At 35.8% G+C, this 19,321-nt stretch overlaps 1 protein-coding gene across 1 annotated transcript in view; it reads left to right on the top strand.

Moving 5' to 3' along the window:
- Positions 1 to 19,321, top strand: part of MCPH1 (microcephalin 1) — a 135,585-nt gene that overhangs the window by 31,428 nt on the left and 84,836 nt on the right. Inside the window, 3 exon segments of the mRNA XM_055713904.1 lie at positions 8,332 to 8,369; positions 11,803 to 11,965; positions 19,194 to 19,271. Of these exon segments, the coding sequence (XP_055569879.1) occupies positions 8,332 to 8,369; positions 11,803 to 11,965; positions 19,194 to 19,271 (279 nt within the window).

Raw genomic sequence — 19,321 nt, 5'->3', positions numbered from 1 at the left:
GTTTTGTAAGTCCTCTTGTCTATGTTTAATCCCATGAGTATTTTCACTCAACCTTTGCAAGGCAGTTCTGGTTCTGGACTTGGTCCAGCTAGTGAATTTGTCCCTCACACTTTTCCCACATCTAATTAAGGGCTTCCAGAACAGAAGCCATGTTCTTGGCATTTGCTGCTGTGCCTTACAGTGCATGCTTTGGGCCATGTCCTAGTGGCAGCAGCTTTGTTATCACTGCTTCAGGATGCTGCTGTTCCTGCCAGTAAAATCTCTTAAGTGGACCTCGTGGGCTGATTCATGGTCTTCAGGCCCTAGAAATCACTCTCTTTATGGTAGGTTTCATGCTTGCTATTCTGGACTACCTACTGAAGTTCTGTGGTCTGTTTCTTAACTTTAAAAGTTGTCTTTTCAAGTCAGTACTTTTCTATGTCAAAAGGCACAGCCTTCTCTCAACTCAAGCTTAGGGTGTTTCCTGTTGTTAACATTTAACACTAAGGTCATAACTGCCATGCTAGAAAACTAAACAATCTGGACTGCAGTCGGTTTGGCAAAGAAATCGGTGTAAAACTGAAACTATTTTCCCTCTTGGCATCAGAAACTACCAAGAGGAAAAGCAGCTCCTGGTTAGGTCCTTTTTGGGGGTGGAAATTTAACTCTTGGAAAAATGAATGCCCTATGTAAACCTACTGGTATCTGGCACGACTCTACAGGCCAGAAATCCTTTAGTTGATGGAACTGCTTTCTAAATGATAGCCACACAGCTCTTGAAAATTGTTGAAATTCAATCGTAACAAGACTGCCTAAACTCCATTTCATCAGCATTTGACATGTCTTCATTAACAATTTTTTTTTAACTAAACCCACCGTTCTTTTCTACACTGAAATTAAGCATTTTAATTTCATTTAAAATTAGTGGTGTGATCTTTGTAGAATTGAATTATGAGCTCAAAACAAGTCTGCATGAAACGGGAATATAAATATACAATCAGTTAAATAGGAAAAAATCTTGCACTGCATTACTTCTTAATAGATGTACTACATCCTACTAGTATAAAGAATCAGAAATGCTGAAAACAGTGGCTGTTGATCATAGGTACCACTACAGAAAATCTTTTTTGAAAAATTTGTGTGCATGTATGTTTAATTCATTATCCTTCAAGATCCTAAAAATAAAAAAAATCTGGGTTTATTTGGGTTTTTATTATTATTCTACCCATCATAATATTGCTGTTGCACTTCAAAACCTGAAATAAGTATTGTTTGGCTGTCTACCATATTGTCTAGAGGGCCGTAAAGCTTTAACTCAGGTAGTTAACTGTCATCAACAAATGGGTTACAATCTTGTCAGCAGGGCATTTACTGAATTTTACAGTTTTGCATCTTAACACAAACTTAACATAAATCTAGGCTTGACTTTTTTGGACTGCAGACATGTTCAGGAGTATCTTCACCTGAAATTACACCCATTGCTTCATAGTTGACAATCTCCAGAAGATTTCAATTATCAAAATTAACATCAAGATGCTAATAATTGTCCAAACCCAGTATTTAACAGTTGGGGTGATGGAAAATGGTTCTTTCCCTCTTAATATGGTTCCATGCCAACAGCCTGTGCAATGGAAGTGTGTCTCTGCCTCAGTTGCTTCTGCCCAATGTGTGACCCATTGTGAGCAGTGTTAACTGAGGCACTGACATCTGCAATGAAGTAGTTGAGACATTATTTCTAACGAACCTTCCATGATGGGTAGCAACCACCTTTACCAAAAATTGAATGTATGACTGATGAGGGCTTAAAAATCAAATCATTAATTTCACTGAAGCTACTCTACTGTTGCCCACTACTTTTGTGGCTTGATTTTTATTTTACAGTTAGGGCTTAGGCGCAGGGGTCCTCAAACTACGGCCCACAGGCCAGATACGGCCCCCCAGGGTCCTTAGTGTGGCCCCTGGTATTTACAGAACCCCCCACCGGGGGTTGGGGGGGAAACCAAGCAGCCACAGATGACTGCCTGCCACTTCATCCACGCGCCGGCCCCCTGGTTAGAAAGTTTGAGGACCCCTGGCTTAGGATATCTCAGCTGAAGGTTTATAAAGTGCTTTTAGTTGGTCATAAGTCAGCTGTCCAAATAAATTGTTCACTTCATTGGATAATTATGAAAGCATAAACAGTTCTTAATGTCTGAACAGATGAAACAGATTCACTTCTACATCATGCTTAAGTTTTGCTTAAATTATTCACAGGAAAGTACAAACTTTTTGTTAACCTTGGTTAAGCTGGGAGGTAGGGGGAGAAGTTCATGTTACTTAAAATTTCAGCAGAAGAAAAGTTAACTGTGCCTTTCTCACAGATCATTTGGGAAGGTGAGTATACCCTGGTATACATTATTTGGTGCTAATGACAGAATTAACTGATGCCTTAGTGTGGTCTTTAAAGATTTTCTGCTTGCATGTATGAGTTTTCTCTGTAATGTAGTGTTGCCCCACAATAGTCCTTGTTCCTCTTTCTCCTGTCTTGTGACTTTTTTGAGGTGAGGGAGTGTCCTTCCTTCACCTGAGCTTTCATTTTCTGTTAGAATCTGAACTATAAAGAAGCTTTGTCCTCCCCTTAGCATCCCACTTCTTGAGATTTGCTTCTGTCACATTGGCAGTCTCTCCCTGTCTCCCTAGGTTTCACATCATAGGGTCTAGAGGTGAAACTCTCCTAGTAAAAGACAGTTGAGAACTGGGTTGCTTCTTTTCCTGAGTGATACTGACCTGGAAGTCAACCCCTAATTTGTACCTGTTGGAAAGGCTTGAGCTTTCCATCAGAATGGGAATTGCTGCTGCCTGTGCTTGCAGAAATGATAATCTTGCTTCTTGGCTGTTTTTTTCACATTATGTTGATTGACTTGGAAATTTCTGGTTGTATTCAAAGGCGTGGGAAGGAGCATCTGCTCTCCCCTTAATCTTTGTCCTATCAGAAAAAGTCTGTCTCTAGTTTTGGTAATAGTCACAGGTAGATAAGCCTGTCTTTTAAAGTTGCAGAATGCCATGAAAGCTGTCCCTTGCTATAGAGTTCTGTATCCCTCATGGTTGATATTATTACTTTAATTTAGTTGTTAGCTATAATGGTCTATAATGGTTGCATGTGGAAAACTGAAAATTTTAAACTGACACTGCTAGTCAGAAAAGTCTGAAGCTATTCATCATTCTTAACCTTGCCAACAAGTTCTAGGGGTTCCTATGTCTGTAATTACAGGATTTCTCATTTTTTCTCATCTTTGGCGGTAAAGGAAAGCTGATGTCCAGGCACCTGTCATGTCATCTTATTTTTCTGTCTTATAGCCTACTTTGTTTTTTCACCTTTCCCCATGGTTGTATTGATTTAGTTAGGATGGGTGCACTTTTTACATCTTTCTAGGACCAAAGCAGAGGTACTAATTTGGGCAGGAAATCACAGTCAAAATTGAGTTTGCAGCCAGAGGAAACTGGAAAAATATCAGTATCAAAGGACTGATAAGAGGAGAAAGGCCAGCCAGAATGTAAATTATAGTTTTAAATAATTGCTGTTTAAAACTACTGAATAGTAATCATTCATTACAATTACCAATTATTTTCAGCTATAAGCTACAATTACTTGAATAGAATAAATTAATGTAGCACAATATATAGATTGTTTCTAAAAACAGCCTTGAAGTTTTGGATCCTCATTACAACCTTCCTAGATAAAAGCAGAGAAATTAACCTGATTCTTGAATATTCCCATGCTATATAAGGCTCTGGTTTTTGGCTCGTGTACTAGTAGGACTGAAGATTGTTACTTGTGAAATACAGCTGTAAAGATCAAAAGTGAGTCTATGAGTTGGAAGCAACTTCAGAACCATCTGATGGCCCTACAATAGCCTGAGAAAAAAGGGACCGGAATAGTACAAAACAGATAGCATAATAATATTGTACTCTCCCTTACACTTCATTTGCACATGCATGCACTGCTTTCCCCTGCCTCCCTCCCACCCCCCAAAAAACATCCTATATCCCTTCTATATTGGCCAGGCCACAAAGGGTAAGTATCTTGTTGAGTCCTAAGTGAAGGTCTTTTTTTACTCTATCACAGCATACATACAGGTTTGAAAGTACACTGAAGCTTATTCCTTTCAGAACTTCTGTCAACTCTTAAGGCATAGGAGCATTCGGACTAAGTAACATACAACTCAAAAGCGGTATTTATTGGTTGAAATCCTTTCTTGAAAAGTATCTAAGGCCTGGATTCTAGACCCAAAGACAAAATGAGAGCTAATATACTTAGGCTGGAATTTAACCAGTTGCAAATGTAAAACTGTTCCTATCGAGTCAATTCTTAGCATGAATGCACTTTATTCTTGAAAACTAGCCTGGAAAAACATATTTTATCGTCACATTTTAAATAATGTGTCACAACATTCTTAAGAAAACAAAGTCTGAGTTCACTTACTTGAAAAGCAGCTCATACAAAACAGGACTTTGCTCTTACTGTCCTTCAGCTCCAAGAAGCACCTGCTCAAACTTAGAAGAAAGAATATGTTTTGAGGTTGGATGCCTCTTTTACGGTGTAGTTCAGTTAATGTACAGGAAGTATCATGTCTTTAAAGTACCGGGAATATTTACAAATACTATTTCCTTTGAGTTACCGAAATACATGTTTTATATTTCAGATGACTTAGAAAAATCTTATTGGCAGACTATAAAGAAATACTTAATGCAACTGGGCTCCTAAAAATATATGTATAGGAACACTGAAGCATGTCATTTATAACACAGCCTGTATTCCAGACCTAAAAAAAGTTCAGAAAGTGTGTTCTATTTTAGAGCACAGCTATGCAACTCTTCAGGATTCAGAGATTAATGATAAATAAAAGGACCAGTTAACTTAATACCACCTTTCCCAGTGTTTTATTAATAATAATGCTGCTGCAAATGTGTATTAGAACTCACACTGATGCTCACCAGATGTCTTTTTGCTGGTCAGAAAAGAAAACGCTAACTCAAAAAGATTTTTTGCAATAAAAGCAACCTGTAAAATAAAACAGGCACAAAAAGCATAGAAGAAAAATTGCACAGCAAGGAGGGGAGGCAATTAACTTGAAAAATGTACAACTGAAAATTAAAACATAGTTTGGCTGTTTTCTGCTTGGTAACGGTAATTAAAGAGGACTGCTTGTCTTACTGAAGCAATAAAACAAAATATTGTCTGCTTAGCAAATGATCTCTAACTTGCAAAACTATGCAGTTCTGAATGCAAATGAAATACATTTAATTTCTCCCAAACTATTTTTTTCAGTTTCTACATTTTGTACGCATCCTTCTGCATTCTTGAGTCTTTGAATCTCTTTGAAGTGCATGGACAGAACATTTGCCCAGAATACTCACTGGACCATCTTGTATGCTATGTGTTGCACCATAAAAGCTACAATTCAAAAGCTGGCTTTGCAGGGTAATATCAGGACAAGCTGCAGGTTTCCCAGTTTGTGTGGATCCAGTATTTTCACTTCTTTATAGATAAGGTATTAAGGAACTGTTAACAACATTTCTGATCTGAAGCTGAAGAAGCAGTAGGATCTTGGGTTTCTTTGGCCTTGGTTTACAGTAAGTTTTTTTTCTTAACCCAACTTTGGCAAAAGTAGTGGTCTGATTAGTTTTTGTATTAAAAATTATAATTTTTTTAATAAAAAATCGTGAGGAAGGGTAATTTTCTGCACATTCTGAACAGGAAAATCAGGATCTGGCTTTGGATCTAGTACGATACAAGGACCCAAAAAATATAGTGCAATTCTTTTGTGTGGATTTGACTCCAGACTTTTAGCCAAAGAGCTTAATTCTGATGGCAGTGAGGCTTGGCTTCAGATACTGGAGAACATCATGACCATGCTGAAGCATACATATTTGACATAGACGAGGTTTTCTGCCCAGGGAGATTGGACTGAAAAGAGTACAACCTTGCTTTTAAAGGATGTTTTGTGCCTTCCCAGGGTGTCACATCCCAGGGTCTTTAATGTTCAGAAATTTATGCAAATCCAGCAAACTGTATCAAAACAGTACGAGGTATGTCCTCACTGTTGTGAGGCCACATACAATGTGGGCCCATGTCTGATTTCAATCATCCAACATAACCTGCGCAGTAGAGTGCCTAATAGTGGTGTCCTTCCACCATGAGAACCCTTACTGAATGTCTTACTAAATGTTTTTTTGAGTCAATGTATTCAACTTTTGAGTTTATATTACTTTAATAATAAATCTATTCATGTTATGGTAGTTATATTTAATAAATCTTGTGTTGTTACTATTTTTGCTCAAACTCTGTGTATAAAACTCAAATGTAGAATTGAAGCTGTGAAGTTCTTGGAACTTCCAAGAGCAATTAAGTGTGACTGCTTATTTGGAGTTGAAAATAATGCAGTAGAAAGTCTTTTGGCTAAGAATACAACAAATTTTGATTACAGATAAGGGCATGTTATCTTCTTTTCAACTGTAAGGCTAGCAGTAGGCTTAGGCATAGAATTTCTCTCGGATAAATGTTTCAATATAAAAATTTCATCCTTTCCTCATTTGAAGTAATGCAATTCTATTATTGATTGGTTATGTATTCACATTGTGTATATCTTCTATTCCAAAGTATTACATAGCTTATATAATGTTGTCTGAGTGTATCTTCATCATGAATTTTAAAAATTATTGAATATGCTACATTACGTTGCTTCTGAAGACTAAAATAGTAGCTGGGTTTTAAGTTTTTCAAATTTACCCAGATACAGACTGCTTCTTGTTATCTTTGATATCTAGCTTGTCAATGGTATCTAAATTGTGTTTTATTTATACAAAGATTGTTCATATAATGAACAGGCATGGGTCTTTTAGTCTAATAGTCTACACTCTACAGAGACAATTCCAAGGAACTCCATTCTTAAATGTGATTAATTGCTTGAACACTTAATGGAGAACAGTTCTGTACTGATAAGAGAGGACAGATGGAGTTGCATCAGAGTATGTTCTCTCTTCTGTTCTATGATTCATTACTGAATCATTACTGAATGAGTTACTCTTGGGTCTTCTTTGGCCAGTGCTACCAGCTGTAATCCAATTCAAAATGTTTTTGTGGCCTTAGCTCAGCACATTACTCAAAGGAAACTGAATTTTAGCAGACTTTGTGAGCTTACCACTTGTGGTTATGGTAATATATTGGAGGGGCAGAAATGGGAATGATTATTTCTTAGGAGCTGTAGGTGTCTAGAGAAATAATTAGAAATTCATATGCTGATTTTGAAAATCAGGAGGAGTTAAAAATAATGTATAAAAGTCATTCAGTCTACTTTTTCTACAAAATTGAATTCCTTATGTATACATACTTGTCCATGTTTGTGTAGCTACAAGTAATTCTCAGCTAAGATTTTTCCAACCCTCTTTTTACATGTATTTTTTTATGACCATGTTATGTTACGTATTTGTCTGATATTGCTAAAATTCATGTTCAGTCCTACCTTTGTGCATGCTGGAGGCTTTCACAGTCATTGCTGATAAGCAAAGGATACTTCTTCCTCTTCTAACTTCTGTCATACTAATTCTCAAAAAGCTTGTTTAAATTCTGTATGGGGCAGACACTCATACTTTGCACATAAGCTGTGGAGGGTATTGCAGGGGAATGGAGGGGTGCTTTTTTAAGGTATCTCAAAATTGCTGGTTTGAGGACTGCTGTACTTTTTGAGTATACCTTGTGTGTTACGTTACTCGGACAACTTCTTTTCACTAGACAAGATTTAAGAGTAAAAGAATGTTTAATTAAAAACCTGGACTTAAAATACTGAAATTGTTCCCAAAAAAAAAGCTACACTATCAAAATAAAATTATTAAAGTTATACTTTACAATAAATATACCCTTATTTCGTCAGCATTTCAGCTAGTTTCTGCCTTTCTTTTGGAAGAAACTGGAATAATTTTAAATTACAGTTTTTCTTTGCTGCAGGTAAGCTGCCATTTCCTTTCTACCTGATCAGAAGGAAAAGGCAAAAGACAAGTACTATCCTTTTTTCTGTGGCGTCCTCGATTGCAAATCCTTTCCTTTTCATTTTTAAAATGAAAACTTACATTCCTGTCTTCTGTTATATTGGATGCTTTGATATCAGACATGATGAAGGCATTTCCTTGCTTCCTTGTCCTCAAAGTTTAATATTTCTAGTATATGTGTTAATTAGTACAGCCTTTTCCCTGGTGATACTGTAATTATGAAGTTGTTTAGTCCTTTTAATGGAACAGTTTCTAATTTAAGGGTATTTTCAAAGGGAAAAAACTTTTCTAATCTTTGATGTTTTCTTCTCTCTTCCAGATTTCTAGCCCACAAGGACACTAGTTATGACGAGCATGTCTTCTGGGTAAGTATTAAATATTTTGATTCTGTAGTCAGCACACCATTGAAACCTGAATGTTAATAATCATTTTATGCCTATACAAAATGAAATTTATCTTGGGGTCATGTGTTAAAATATTTTATTACGTTCTGTATCCTAGGTAGGAACACACGCATACATATGTATGTCATGGCTATTTACACTGTATGTGTATATTTGTGTTGTTCCATAGGTGAGCTTAACCTGGATTCAGAGCAATAAAACTAAAATCTTAAGCAAGTTTTGAATTTTTTTGAAAGAAGCGTAAAAAGTAGTTTTATTTAGTGAATTGTTCAGACTTTCAGCACAAGACAGCTTTTTTTCCCCATACACTTTAATAATTTCTGTTTAAAAAGTCATAATCTGAAACATCAGTTTAAAATGTTTTCTTTCATACAAATAGTTGCTGAATAAATATCAGTTGTAGGTCTTTTTAGCCACTTAGTTTCAAAGCATTAGAAGCAGCTGCCACTGCATATTTTGGGAGAGAGTTTATAAATTTTTGGCATGCTTTTATCATTCTCTTTAAAGTCTTACAGCATAAAGAACATCCAACAAAAACACAATTCCATATTTTATGCTACACTCGCTTACAGTTTTTTAATTCTTTTGCAAAACTCAAGATATTTTTACTACCTACAAATCTGTTTCAGGTTTAAAGGAATTAAATCTTGACAGTTACATAGATAAAAGTAGTCAGAAACAGCACTTAGTGGCTATCCCTTTAGAAGTTCTTTGTAAATGGTTGTCAATAGCTATTAAGTATGCTAATACATGTCAGAGACATAAAATAGAATTAATACTTTTCTTGTATTTAATATGACTGGATGCTAGTAACACCAAGACTACAAAATGTACTTCGCAAATCATATAATACAGGATCACTGTGGGGGAGGTAAAGATAATAGCTAAAGTGTAGATAGCAGTAGCAGAAAACAGAGGCTGTGATCTGCCTAAAAGAGAACAAATCCTGGCAGAGCTGGGGAATAAGTTATTTTACTGAAAGAGGTAATTCATATATTATTTCTTTTATGTTGCTTGTATGTTGATTTTTTCCCACTAGCCAATTACTAATTCGTTAGATAAACAATATATTGTGACAACAATTGCTTTTCATCAGAACTTCATCAAGATTGTGCTTTTTGTCTCTCTACAATTGTAAAAGGATGAAGGGAAAGGAACTGCTTCTGAAAGAACCAAAGCACTGAAAACAGTCCTCCTAAATACAACCCAATGGCCAAAAAGCCAATTCTACTACCCAGTAGCTACAGCCTCAAAAAGTGGTTCATTAGAATTTAAATTTTAAGATATATGATTTCAGTGGGTTTATGGCATCGAGATTTGAGATTGTATTAAATGCTGCTCACAGATTCACAGCCAGCAACTACCTTTTTTTCTGAATCACAAATTCAGTGAAATTTTGCTGTAAATTTGCATTTGTCACTTTTTACAGCTGACTGGAGTATAAATTAGCGAGTTTTCACTGCAATTTATAATATATCTTAGAATCAGTTTTTTCTTGTACAACAGGACTTTTTTTTTTTTTTACGGAATTTTGTGTAGACACAAGAAAGAACTAAGAAAAGGTTCAGGTAGAGCATGGAAATGCATCCCCTGAGCATGCAGTCTAGGCAGGGCCAGCCCATATGGGTTGCAATGTTACAAAAACATTCACTTGTAGGCTATATATAAAGCTTATAAAATACAAAGGGAATACTAAATATTCTAGTAACATTCAAAGCCATATAGCCAAGGCCATGATTCATACTGAAGTGAGGGTCAGTGGTTTGGGGTTTTTTAAGTGTCTCCACACACAATATCACCTTTTGAGTTAAGTGTGAAGTTAACTTGCTATATATACTTGTTTTATATATATATATATATATATATATATAATATATATATATAACTTGTTATATATGCATAATGATCTGTTTTTATTATTCATTTATTTGTTAGAAAATTATTAAAAATAGATTGCTGCATTCTCTGTGAAGAATTTTTTGCAATTTTGTTAGAGTTCCTGTGACTAGTATTTGTTTTAGATGGGATATTTTGGGAGTTTTAATTCAGTTACTTTCTGCGGAGTGAAAGATACTGAGAACGAAGTAGCCCCAGAGACTTCTGAGGATGCTTTGAGTGTGCTCACATTATGTCAGTGATTAACTTAAATGTTTTACCCAAGAGAATCCAGGGAGACCTTATAGCAGCCTTCCAGTACCTAAAGAGGGCCTACAGGAAAGCTAAAGAGGGACTTTCTACAAGGGCATGGAGTGATAAAACAAGGGGCAATGGCTTTAAACTGAAAGAGGGTAGAATGAGATTAGATATTAGGAAGAAATTCTTTACTATGAGGGTGGTAAGACACTGGAACAGGTTGCCCAGAGAAGCTGTAGATGCCCCATCCCTGGGAGTGTTCAAGGCCAGGTTGGATGGGGCTTTGAGCAACTGGTCTAGTGGAAGGTGTCCCTGCCCATGGCAGGGGGGTTGGAACTAGATGATCTTTGAAGGTCCCTTCCAACCCAAACCATTTTACGATATTCTATGTGACTGTGTTCAACATTCTGCTTCTTTTATCTTGTGTAGCATGTCATGGACATTTCCAAGTCAGCCAGGGGAGCAGAGAAGGCACTGGAACTGAGCTTTCATTTACAGATCTTTAATGATCATTTATAATAATGATATATAAAAATAATCATTAATAAGAACAGTAAATTGTTCTCATGCAATAGCTTTTCTCTAGAGATACCAAGATCTCACTGTTTTCACAATGATGTATTTATGTACTTCAGCGTAGCCATGTTGAGAACTCAAGTTAGAATTCCAGTTATAGGTGGCCATTCTGGATTTTATATTTAATTTCATATATTCAACTATAATTATATTTAAGGGTAAGTGAATTTTTAATTGAAACATTGGCTCAGATATATAGGTAGCAAGCCACAACTTTAGGACTTCTCTCAAATTTAGACACAGCATTTTATTCAGATGCCAAAAAAATGGTTCTTCCTAGTGAAAACCTCTTAAGGGTGTTGTGTCTAAATGTTTACGTTTCCTGGTAATACTTTTTTGATAGTACTACAAAAACAACAAAGAATGAGGCTCTACTGTACTAGGCATTGTACACAAACAGTATGATAGATAATTCCTGACTCCAAAGCTTCTATTTAAAAATATAACATAGATGTTGGGGGACAAAAGAGGTTTGATGCGCAAGTAGATATGATCATGTGCTGTTTGGACTCTGTGGGAAGGCTGAGTTTAGCGCTAGCAAGTGGGTAGAGGTTCAGTGAGGGAAAGATAAATTATAGTGAGGAAAGAAATGAGATGAATTTGTGTTGTGCATATATGCTTTTATAATTCTGCATAGTCATTCAACATTGTATGGTGGGGGGTTTTTTCCTTTTCTTCTTGTTAGGGAGCAAAATACGGTAATTCAGGTGGTGAATAAACTTGGAAACTTTTTATTCTCAGATGACGTATGTGAAACAACAAGTCAAGTAGTTACAGGGAGTCCTCGTCGTACCTTGAATGTTATGCTGGGAATTGCTTGTGGGTGTTGGATTGTTTCTTATGAATGGGTAAGAAATATTTTTTTAATTTCACTACCCGGTAAATTAAACTTTTTTTGTATAGCTGAAATATCAACCATATAACCATGTCTGTGTCCATGGTATATACAATTGTACAATGTGCAGATATTCAGGCTTACCTAGAGTTAGTTCAATTAGAGGAAGTTTGTCTGTGTGAAGCTGTTACCATGACTTTGTCTTTTAGTATTTAATCTAACCAAAGTATTCCTATATTTTACCTTCGTATGTACTTCAGAAGTGTCTGAAGTCTCATCTCGTGGATGAGAAATTCATGTCACATGCATTGGGTTTGGACAGATTGAAAGCTAAACAAACCATTTCTGCTCAATGTTAGCCAAGCTGCATTAATCGGTTTGAATTTTTTAATATATGATTCTGTTCTGAAACATGTATTGTGTTCAGCATTGGTAAAAATGAAGGGGAGTTGTTACGTATTTTGCTACATAGTGCGAAAACTGTAAAATAGAAAAAAAAATACGTAAAGCTATTTGTAACATTTGGAGACTTTGTAATTTACAGAAATGGTTCCCAAACATCCAAATCAAATAATCACTGTATATCCTCAAAATTTCTTGTGGACTAGCATATAGAGTTAAAAGGCTGTTACCATAAAGATAAGATTATCATGAACTGCTGTACTGAACCCAGATGGGATGGAGTTAATTTTCTTCATCATAGCCTGGATGGTGCTTAGACTGGTGACCAAAAGAGTGGTGGTAAGCCACTCGTGTTTTAGCTGTTGTTCAACATTGCTTACACAGTATCGTTATTCTCTTTTTTTGTCAGCCCCCTGCAGCAAGTAGGCTGGGGATGCACAAGAAGTTGGGAGGGGACTCAGCTGGGACAGTTGACCCCAACTGATCCAAGATTTTCCATACCGTATGATATCACATTCAGCTATAAAACTGGGAGGGTTTTTTTCCAAAGCAGCCATTGCTTGTAGACTGGCTGAGCATTAGTCTGCTGGTGGGAATGATTACTTTTACATTACTTGGGGGTGTTAGAACTTTTTTCTTCCCCCTTCACTTATTAGTGGCCTTTATCTTAACCCACAAGGTGGGGCGGGGAGTGGGGGAGGGGGGAGTTGTTCTTGCTTTTGCCTATCCAGTTCTCTCCCCAATCCTGCTGGGGTAGGGAGTGAGTAGTGACCAGGTAAAGATTTTACCTGTCAGCCCAGGATTAAACACCTCAGTTGTTCACTGTGATAATACAGATTAACTACTTGATCTGACAGTGCAAATGACAGTTTTTCAGCTTTCCTCATGTTTCCAGAGCTCTAAAACATAGCTGGAATTTATATGGAAATAGCTCTTCATTTTATACTGAAAAGGGTTGTAGAATAACTTTAAATTTCATGGTTTCCTTTTTCTTATAAATACTTCAGAATTTAGTTATTGGGCTGAAAACAAACTCTTTTTGCTTGTTTGTTTTCAAGCTGTCTGGCACTTAACCAGTGTGAAGCTTGTCCTACATGATGTACATGTTGTTATCTGAAGATGCTATTATGGTACACCTTGGGGGTTTCAGAAGTTCATGGGGATTAATTTCCCTTGGAATAAAGGGCTTTGCATCTTTAGTCACATTAACGGTCCAGTAATGTGTCTTTGTGGCAAAAAAAAAAAAACAACCGAAAAACAATAGCACCCTTGGCTGCATTAAGAGGAACATATTTGAGGAGGGGCTTTGGACAAGACAAACTGCACAGATCTATTCCAGCCTCGACTATTACATGATTCTTTGTGTCTGTGAATGAAATACATTGAAATATCTGTCTCACACTTAGTTTTGTATGCAGTTTTAAACAAGTAATAACATATTTGGTGTAAGTTCCTTTCTCCTAATATTGTAGGTAAACACAAAAGCTGTATAATTCCTTGAGAAGAAGCTTCAAATAACTACTAAAATAGCTAAAGATGTAGACAGCTAGTACAAAAGTCCAGTAAAATAGTTTCCTATCTTTGTTCATAAGGCAGTATTTGGATAATCAGTATTCTGACAATTGCTGTCCTGAAATTTCATTGCCCATGTTACGCGCTGCACTTTTATGAACCAATCCATGGTGAAAACATCAACACATACTCTTTATAGACCAGTACTGACTAGTAGCAATGCCAGATTTTCTTGCTGCCTTACAGTCTACCTTTTAGACTTATCACAGGATCATATCTATCCCTCTTATAATACCAGTAAGTTAAATGGAATTGTTCCAAGGATTAGTTAGTTCTTGTAAATATTATTGGATCAAATGCTGAAGTTGTCTTCACTCGTTTTATTGAGCCGCTGCTTAGACAAAGTTCTGAAGTTACTAGGAGAGCTGCATGAGAAGGAACTAGAGAAAAATTTCAGAATTCAGTTCTCCAAATCAAAGTTTGTTCAGTGTTATAATATCTGTTTATCTGTGAATATTGCTATTTTTAATTTTTTTTAGAACTGTGCCTAAACCTTTCATGAGGCTGGATATAGCTTTGTCCATAAATGTCTAATTCCTCAAGTAATTAAGTAATCTGTTGCACTGAAATAAAATAGTGCTTTGACCTTCTTACAAAAATATTTCTTGATCTGGTTAAATGTATGTATTTTATCACATAGGCGCATTATTGTCTTACTTCTAATTGTGCCACTGGCATAATTTTGCCATCTTTTTACTCAGTTTTTTTAACTGAATAATTTAACTAGAGAAGAGAAAGCTGAAGCCTTACTTAACCATCATGAGGAATTTCATAGAAGATTAGTCTGGAGAATTTCATTTAAGCAAAATAATCTTTTCCTTTTATTAATGCTACAATACTGAGTCTTTTAAATGCCTTTCTATATGGTAGTCAATCCTGCCATAGTACTTTCATTGGTAAAATACCAATGGTATTGATTTTGAGCAGTGATAATTGTCTTTTGGAAGATATTTCTTAATGTTTTAAAAAGCTAAAATATCACTTACCTCTACCTTTTTGCTTGTAACTTGGAGAGATAATTTAGGCTGCAATGGTTTTTTTTCTTCTGACAAAAGGGTAAAACTTACAAAGATAGATGTTGGAGAAATATCAAACTTACTGTTTAAGGTTTAATCTTCATAGCACTCTGTTTATATATTTCAGGATGAGTTAGTCAAGCATAAATCCCGTATGATCAGTATGCTAGCTGGATGGGTAAGAGGCCTTAAATTATGTCTAGTCAAGGAGTGTGTTTTCAGACCCTTGAGAACTTGATGTGTGACATAAATTTTCCTATATGGTGTGAATAAAAGAACACAACTAATATGGATATGCAAAGGAAAACTTTGCACACAGGCTAACCTTATATAGCTGTATAATCTGCAGGACACTTGTTGGAGCTCCATGCCATACAGGTTGCCTGCTGCTGAATTAGATAAAATAGTCCATACTTTGGAACTATTATATAGTAACATAAGATCGATCAACTTGAATCTTGAGTTCAAACCCAAAGGAAAACATTCTTTAAGGCTGTAAGAATGCCACAGAAAAACTATGCATTTCTCTCTTCCCTCTTCCTATTTCCTCCTTTCTTGGTCCTCCATGACCAGCAAGACTGCATCCTACTAGAACTGGATACATTCTTAATATCTCAGTGTTATCAGTTGTATTTTGCCAACTTCTGATACTCCTATACTCAGTATTCATGCTTGATCCATACTGTACTGCTTTATCACAACATTTTAAGCTAGATCTTTTGTAACTGCACATTTGAAAACTTCTAGATAGCTCTTCTCAATATGAACACATATTCTGAAGTATTTCAGCTTTTCGTAGCCCTTTTTCACATTCTAAGGAACTGTTGAATATGAAGATATTACTGACAACAATAAAACACAGTTTACTCAAGGATAATATTGCAAATCATAACTTGTTTTCGTCCTAGATTAATTTGAACCATTTTGTTAGTGTTGCTATGAAAATATACTGGTTGAAAATTTGTCTCTGCCAAAGTCAGAAGCAAAATTTCAGTTACTTAGAATGGAGAGCTTTTGCCTTTCTGTTCATGAAAACTGAATGTTTTGGTGACTGGTAACCTAATTATTTACTGCAGGACCTGTTCATGAACTCTGTATCTAATTTTCTTTTTATGTAGGAAAGTAGATATGATGCCTTTGTACTCAATTCCAGAACCATGATGGACAAGCATTAATCCATCTTTTGTGAAGATAAACAAAATTAAATTCTAAACAAAATTCTGTAAATACTACAAGGATTAACAGAGGCTGTTACCATATAATTGGCCTGGAAAATGCAATGGGATTGCTTAAACCCAAGAGATTAGTTATGATTATGTCTTAATAATTTGCATTGTTTGCCTGCTACTCTTGGTACAAACATCATTTTGGTACTATAAGGACATGATGTACACATTTTACAGCATGGTACATCTGTTCCTCCTCAAAGTTATTTACAAAGAAGTTATTTTCATGCAGCTTGTGTCTAAGAATTGTATTAGGCATTACAGTTTTCTTGGTTCAGTTAAAGTCAGTTCATACTGTCATTAAAAGAAAAATGGCTTGGATTTACACGTTTCTATTATTTGCAATAAATATATACGACTATAAGTATAAAGCTAACAGATTTCAGTATTCTTGTAAAAAGTAACTATTTTAAGGTACTACCTTAAAATCCTAAGCTGCAGTCTTAACTATGTTTTTAAGAAGTTACTATGCTTTTCTTCACTAAACACAGCAATGCATTACTGTGTTTTGAATAGTTTTTAAAGGTCATTGACTTATTAATGTGCTTATCTCTTATTTTTAGATTTAATATGATAGAATTATTTTCTCCTTTTTGTACAGCTGTTGCATTTTCAAATATTTGGTTGTGTGTTTTCTGAAAGTAAACATAATATTCTTTGGATTTTAGTCAAAGTTCAACAGTAAGTTTGAAGATGTGCTGGTTTTCATTATTAACAAATAAAAATGATCACTGTTCACTTCCAATAGCCTGCAAAACTGGACGCCTCCCCTCCCACGTAAAACACCACTTGCCACATCATGCAAAGCACCACCTTTTGTATCAGTTGATACTACAGGTTGCTAGCTCCTCTGAAAGTCATCAAGCATAAACTACTTTGCACTAAAGACTATAGAACTTGTTTTTAATAACAAAATTACTTTCTAAATTCAGTTTGCATTTGCTTCTTGCAGCAACAGGTTCAGCGCAAAACAGCCCTTTGCAGAAAGGTTTTTTTTTTCCTAAATACAATTAGGCCATTTTATAAGATTTACTTTACTAGTTTATCATCAGACTGTTCAGTTTAGAACCTTGTTTAGTTAGTGAGCTGTAACAGTGTAAAGGATAACTTTATCATGCTTGATACCTATTATGCCAGTTTTTGCCTAAGGGGAACATTTCATAGCACTGGTTCCCAAATTTCATGAGGTAAAGTTTTATAATGTACATTAAAACTAGGCATATATGGATTTGTACGGCATCTTCCAAAAGAATAAAAAAATACAGAATATTTCAGTTAATTGTGAGTCAAGCATGGTAATAATTTCATGCACTGATGAAATTCAGCTTGTTCCAAGGTGAGTAATGACAACAATTTAATGGTGCATGGCTGTGCTAACAGTAAGAAACAGACATCATCTATTTGAAATGGCTAGAGAACTATGTAGGGAAAATGTGACTGCCAGGGGTAGAAGAATTATCCTGAACACAGGGATTTATGTTCTAATAAATTCCATATATCTCATTTTGGGGGTATAGGTACACTCCTCGTTCACTTACTACCTGTTGCTGTAGGAGCAGCCAAGGTATTGAGGGTTGCTGTGCTTTTTAAGGTTGCATGTATGAATCGTGCTGTCTCTCACTAGTGGGTAACAATGCTTTTTGGAACTCATGTTTAAGGTGTGCCAGATGGCACCTACAGAAAGGATGCTGTGAAGCTCAGTTATCTGTAAAAGGGGAAAGTTGTTGAACTGTGTGACAGTGGACAAACATGGTAAAGAACTTGCCAGCCAATGTGAGAGGCTTTATTGCTCCAATCACATTGATGAAGCCAATGAGAAGAATAAACCCCTCTTCCACCAGTGTGCTTCAGAATTTAGACTGTGTGGAAATTAGTAGCAAAATGTCCTTTGTACAACTCAAGGGCAGAGCCATGGTAGGAGCTTCAGTCTTTTTCCATTTTCCCATAAAGATGATGCTTTTACCACTTGAGGCATAGTCTCTGAACACTGTGAGGCTTTTAGTATTGGAGTCTTAACAGTTGCAACTTATAATGATAAATTGTTTTGAAGAATGGTTTAGAAAATCAGCCCAGGAAAAATACTGGATAGAGTAGTTTGGGGAAAGTTTTATATATAAAAAAAAAAAAAATAAAACCAGCATATTTAGAAATTGAAAATACAACCATTTCAAGTAGTTTTATTTCTGTTAACCGTTTTGTGGTGGCCCTGATGGGAACAGAAGTCTGGAAGTAATCTGAAGTGTTAGGATTGCTAGTCTCCAAGAATCATATTGATCCAATGTTTCAGAGCTCAGTTGAACACAACGGATTATGTATTTTCCAGACAGTTGGTACTCTGCACTGTTAGCATCCTTTTTTTGTACTCTACCACATGTCATTGACAAAGGAGGATAATAAAGAGAATGAATTGAACTTTTCTTCTTTGCAAGCTATTTATATATGTAATTTGGATTATATACAATAGTTGCATAATCCCAGTCAGTAGAAGGGATTGATACTGGTCCATTATTTTTTAACATCTTCATATGTGATTTGGATGATGGGGAGGAGTGCAACCTCAGCAAGTTTGTGGATGTTACAAAACTGTGAGGAGCGTTTGATACACCAGATAGGTGTTCCCATTCAGAGGGACCTTGACAGGCTGGAGAAATGGGTCAACAGAAACTTCATGAAGTTCAATGATTAACTGAACCAAGAGAACAGAACTTATACAGTGTGACTTCCCTTTTCAAATCTTTAATTTTATGTATCATGATGCAGAAAGTTGAATTTTCTAACATTCTCACAAGGTTTTCAAATTTAATGTAGCCATGCATAGAAACAGGACTTCGGTATTTTAATGATTTCTTTCACTTGTAAAATTTTTATCTTTCTGATTGCTTGATTTTTCAGTGAATCATTTGATTTGGGTAAATGAAATATCAAACCAACTATTACAACTGCACTGTTACTTCTAATTACACATTCAAAGAGTTTGCTATTTTAGAAACTGGAAGACTTCTAGTTACCTCTTAATTTATTTTAGGTTCTGTCGTCTTTGGAATTGGGCCATTGGATCTCAGAGGAACCGTATGAGCTTTCATCCAGCTTCCCTGCAGCTCCTGTAAGTTTAATGGCCCTTTAAGCCTGTGACCTTTCTATTGTTTATCTGGG

This window comes from Falco cherrug, chromosome 6 (assembly GCF_023634085.1).
Source record: "Falco cherrug isolate bFalChe1 chromosome 6, bFalChe1.pri, whole genome shotgun sequence".
Lineage (NCBI taxonomy): Eukaryota > Metazoa > Chordata > Aves > Falconiformes > Falconidae > Falco > Falco cherrug.
The sequence above is the reverse complement of the archived record's forward strand: the minus strand, read 5'-3'. Positions and strand labels throughout refer to the sequence as shown.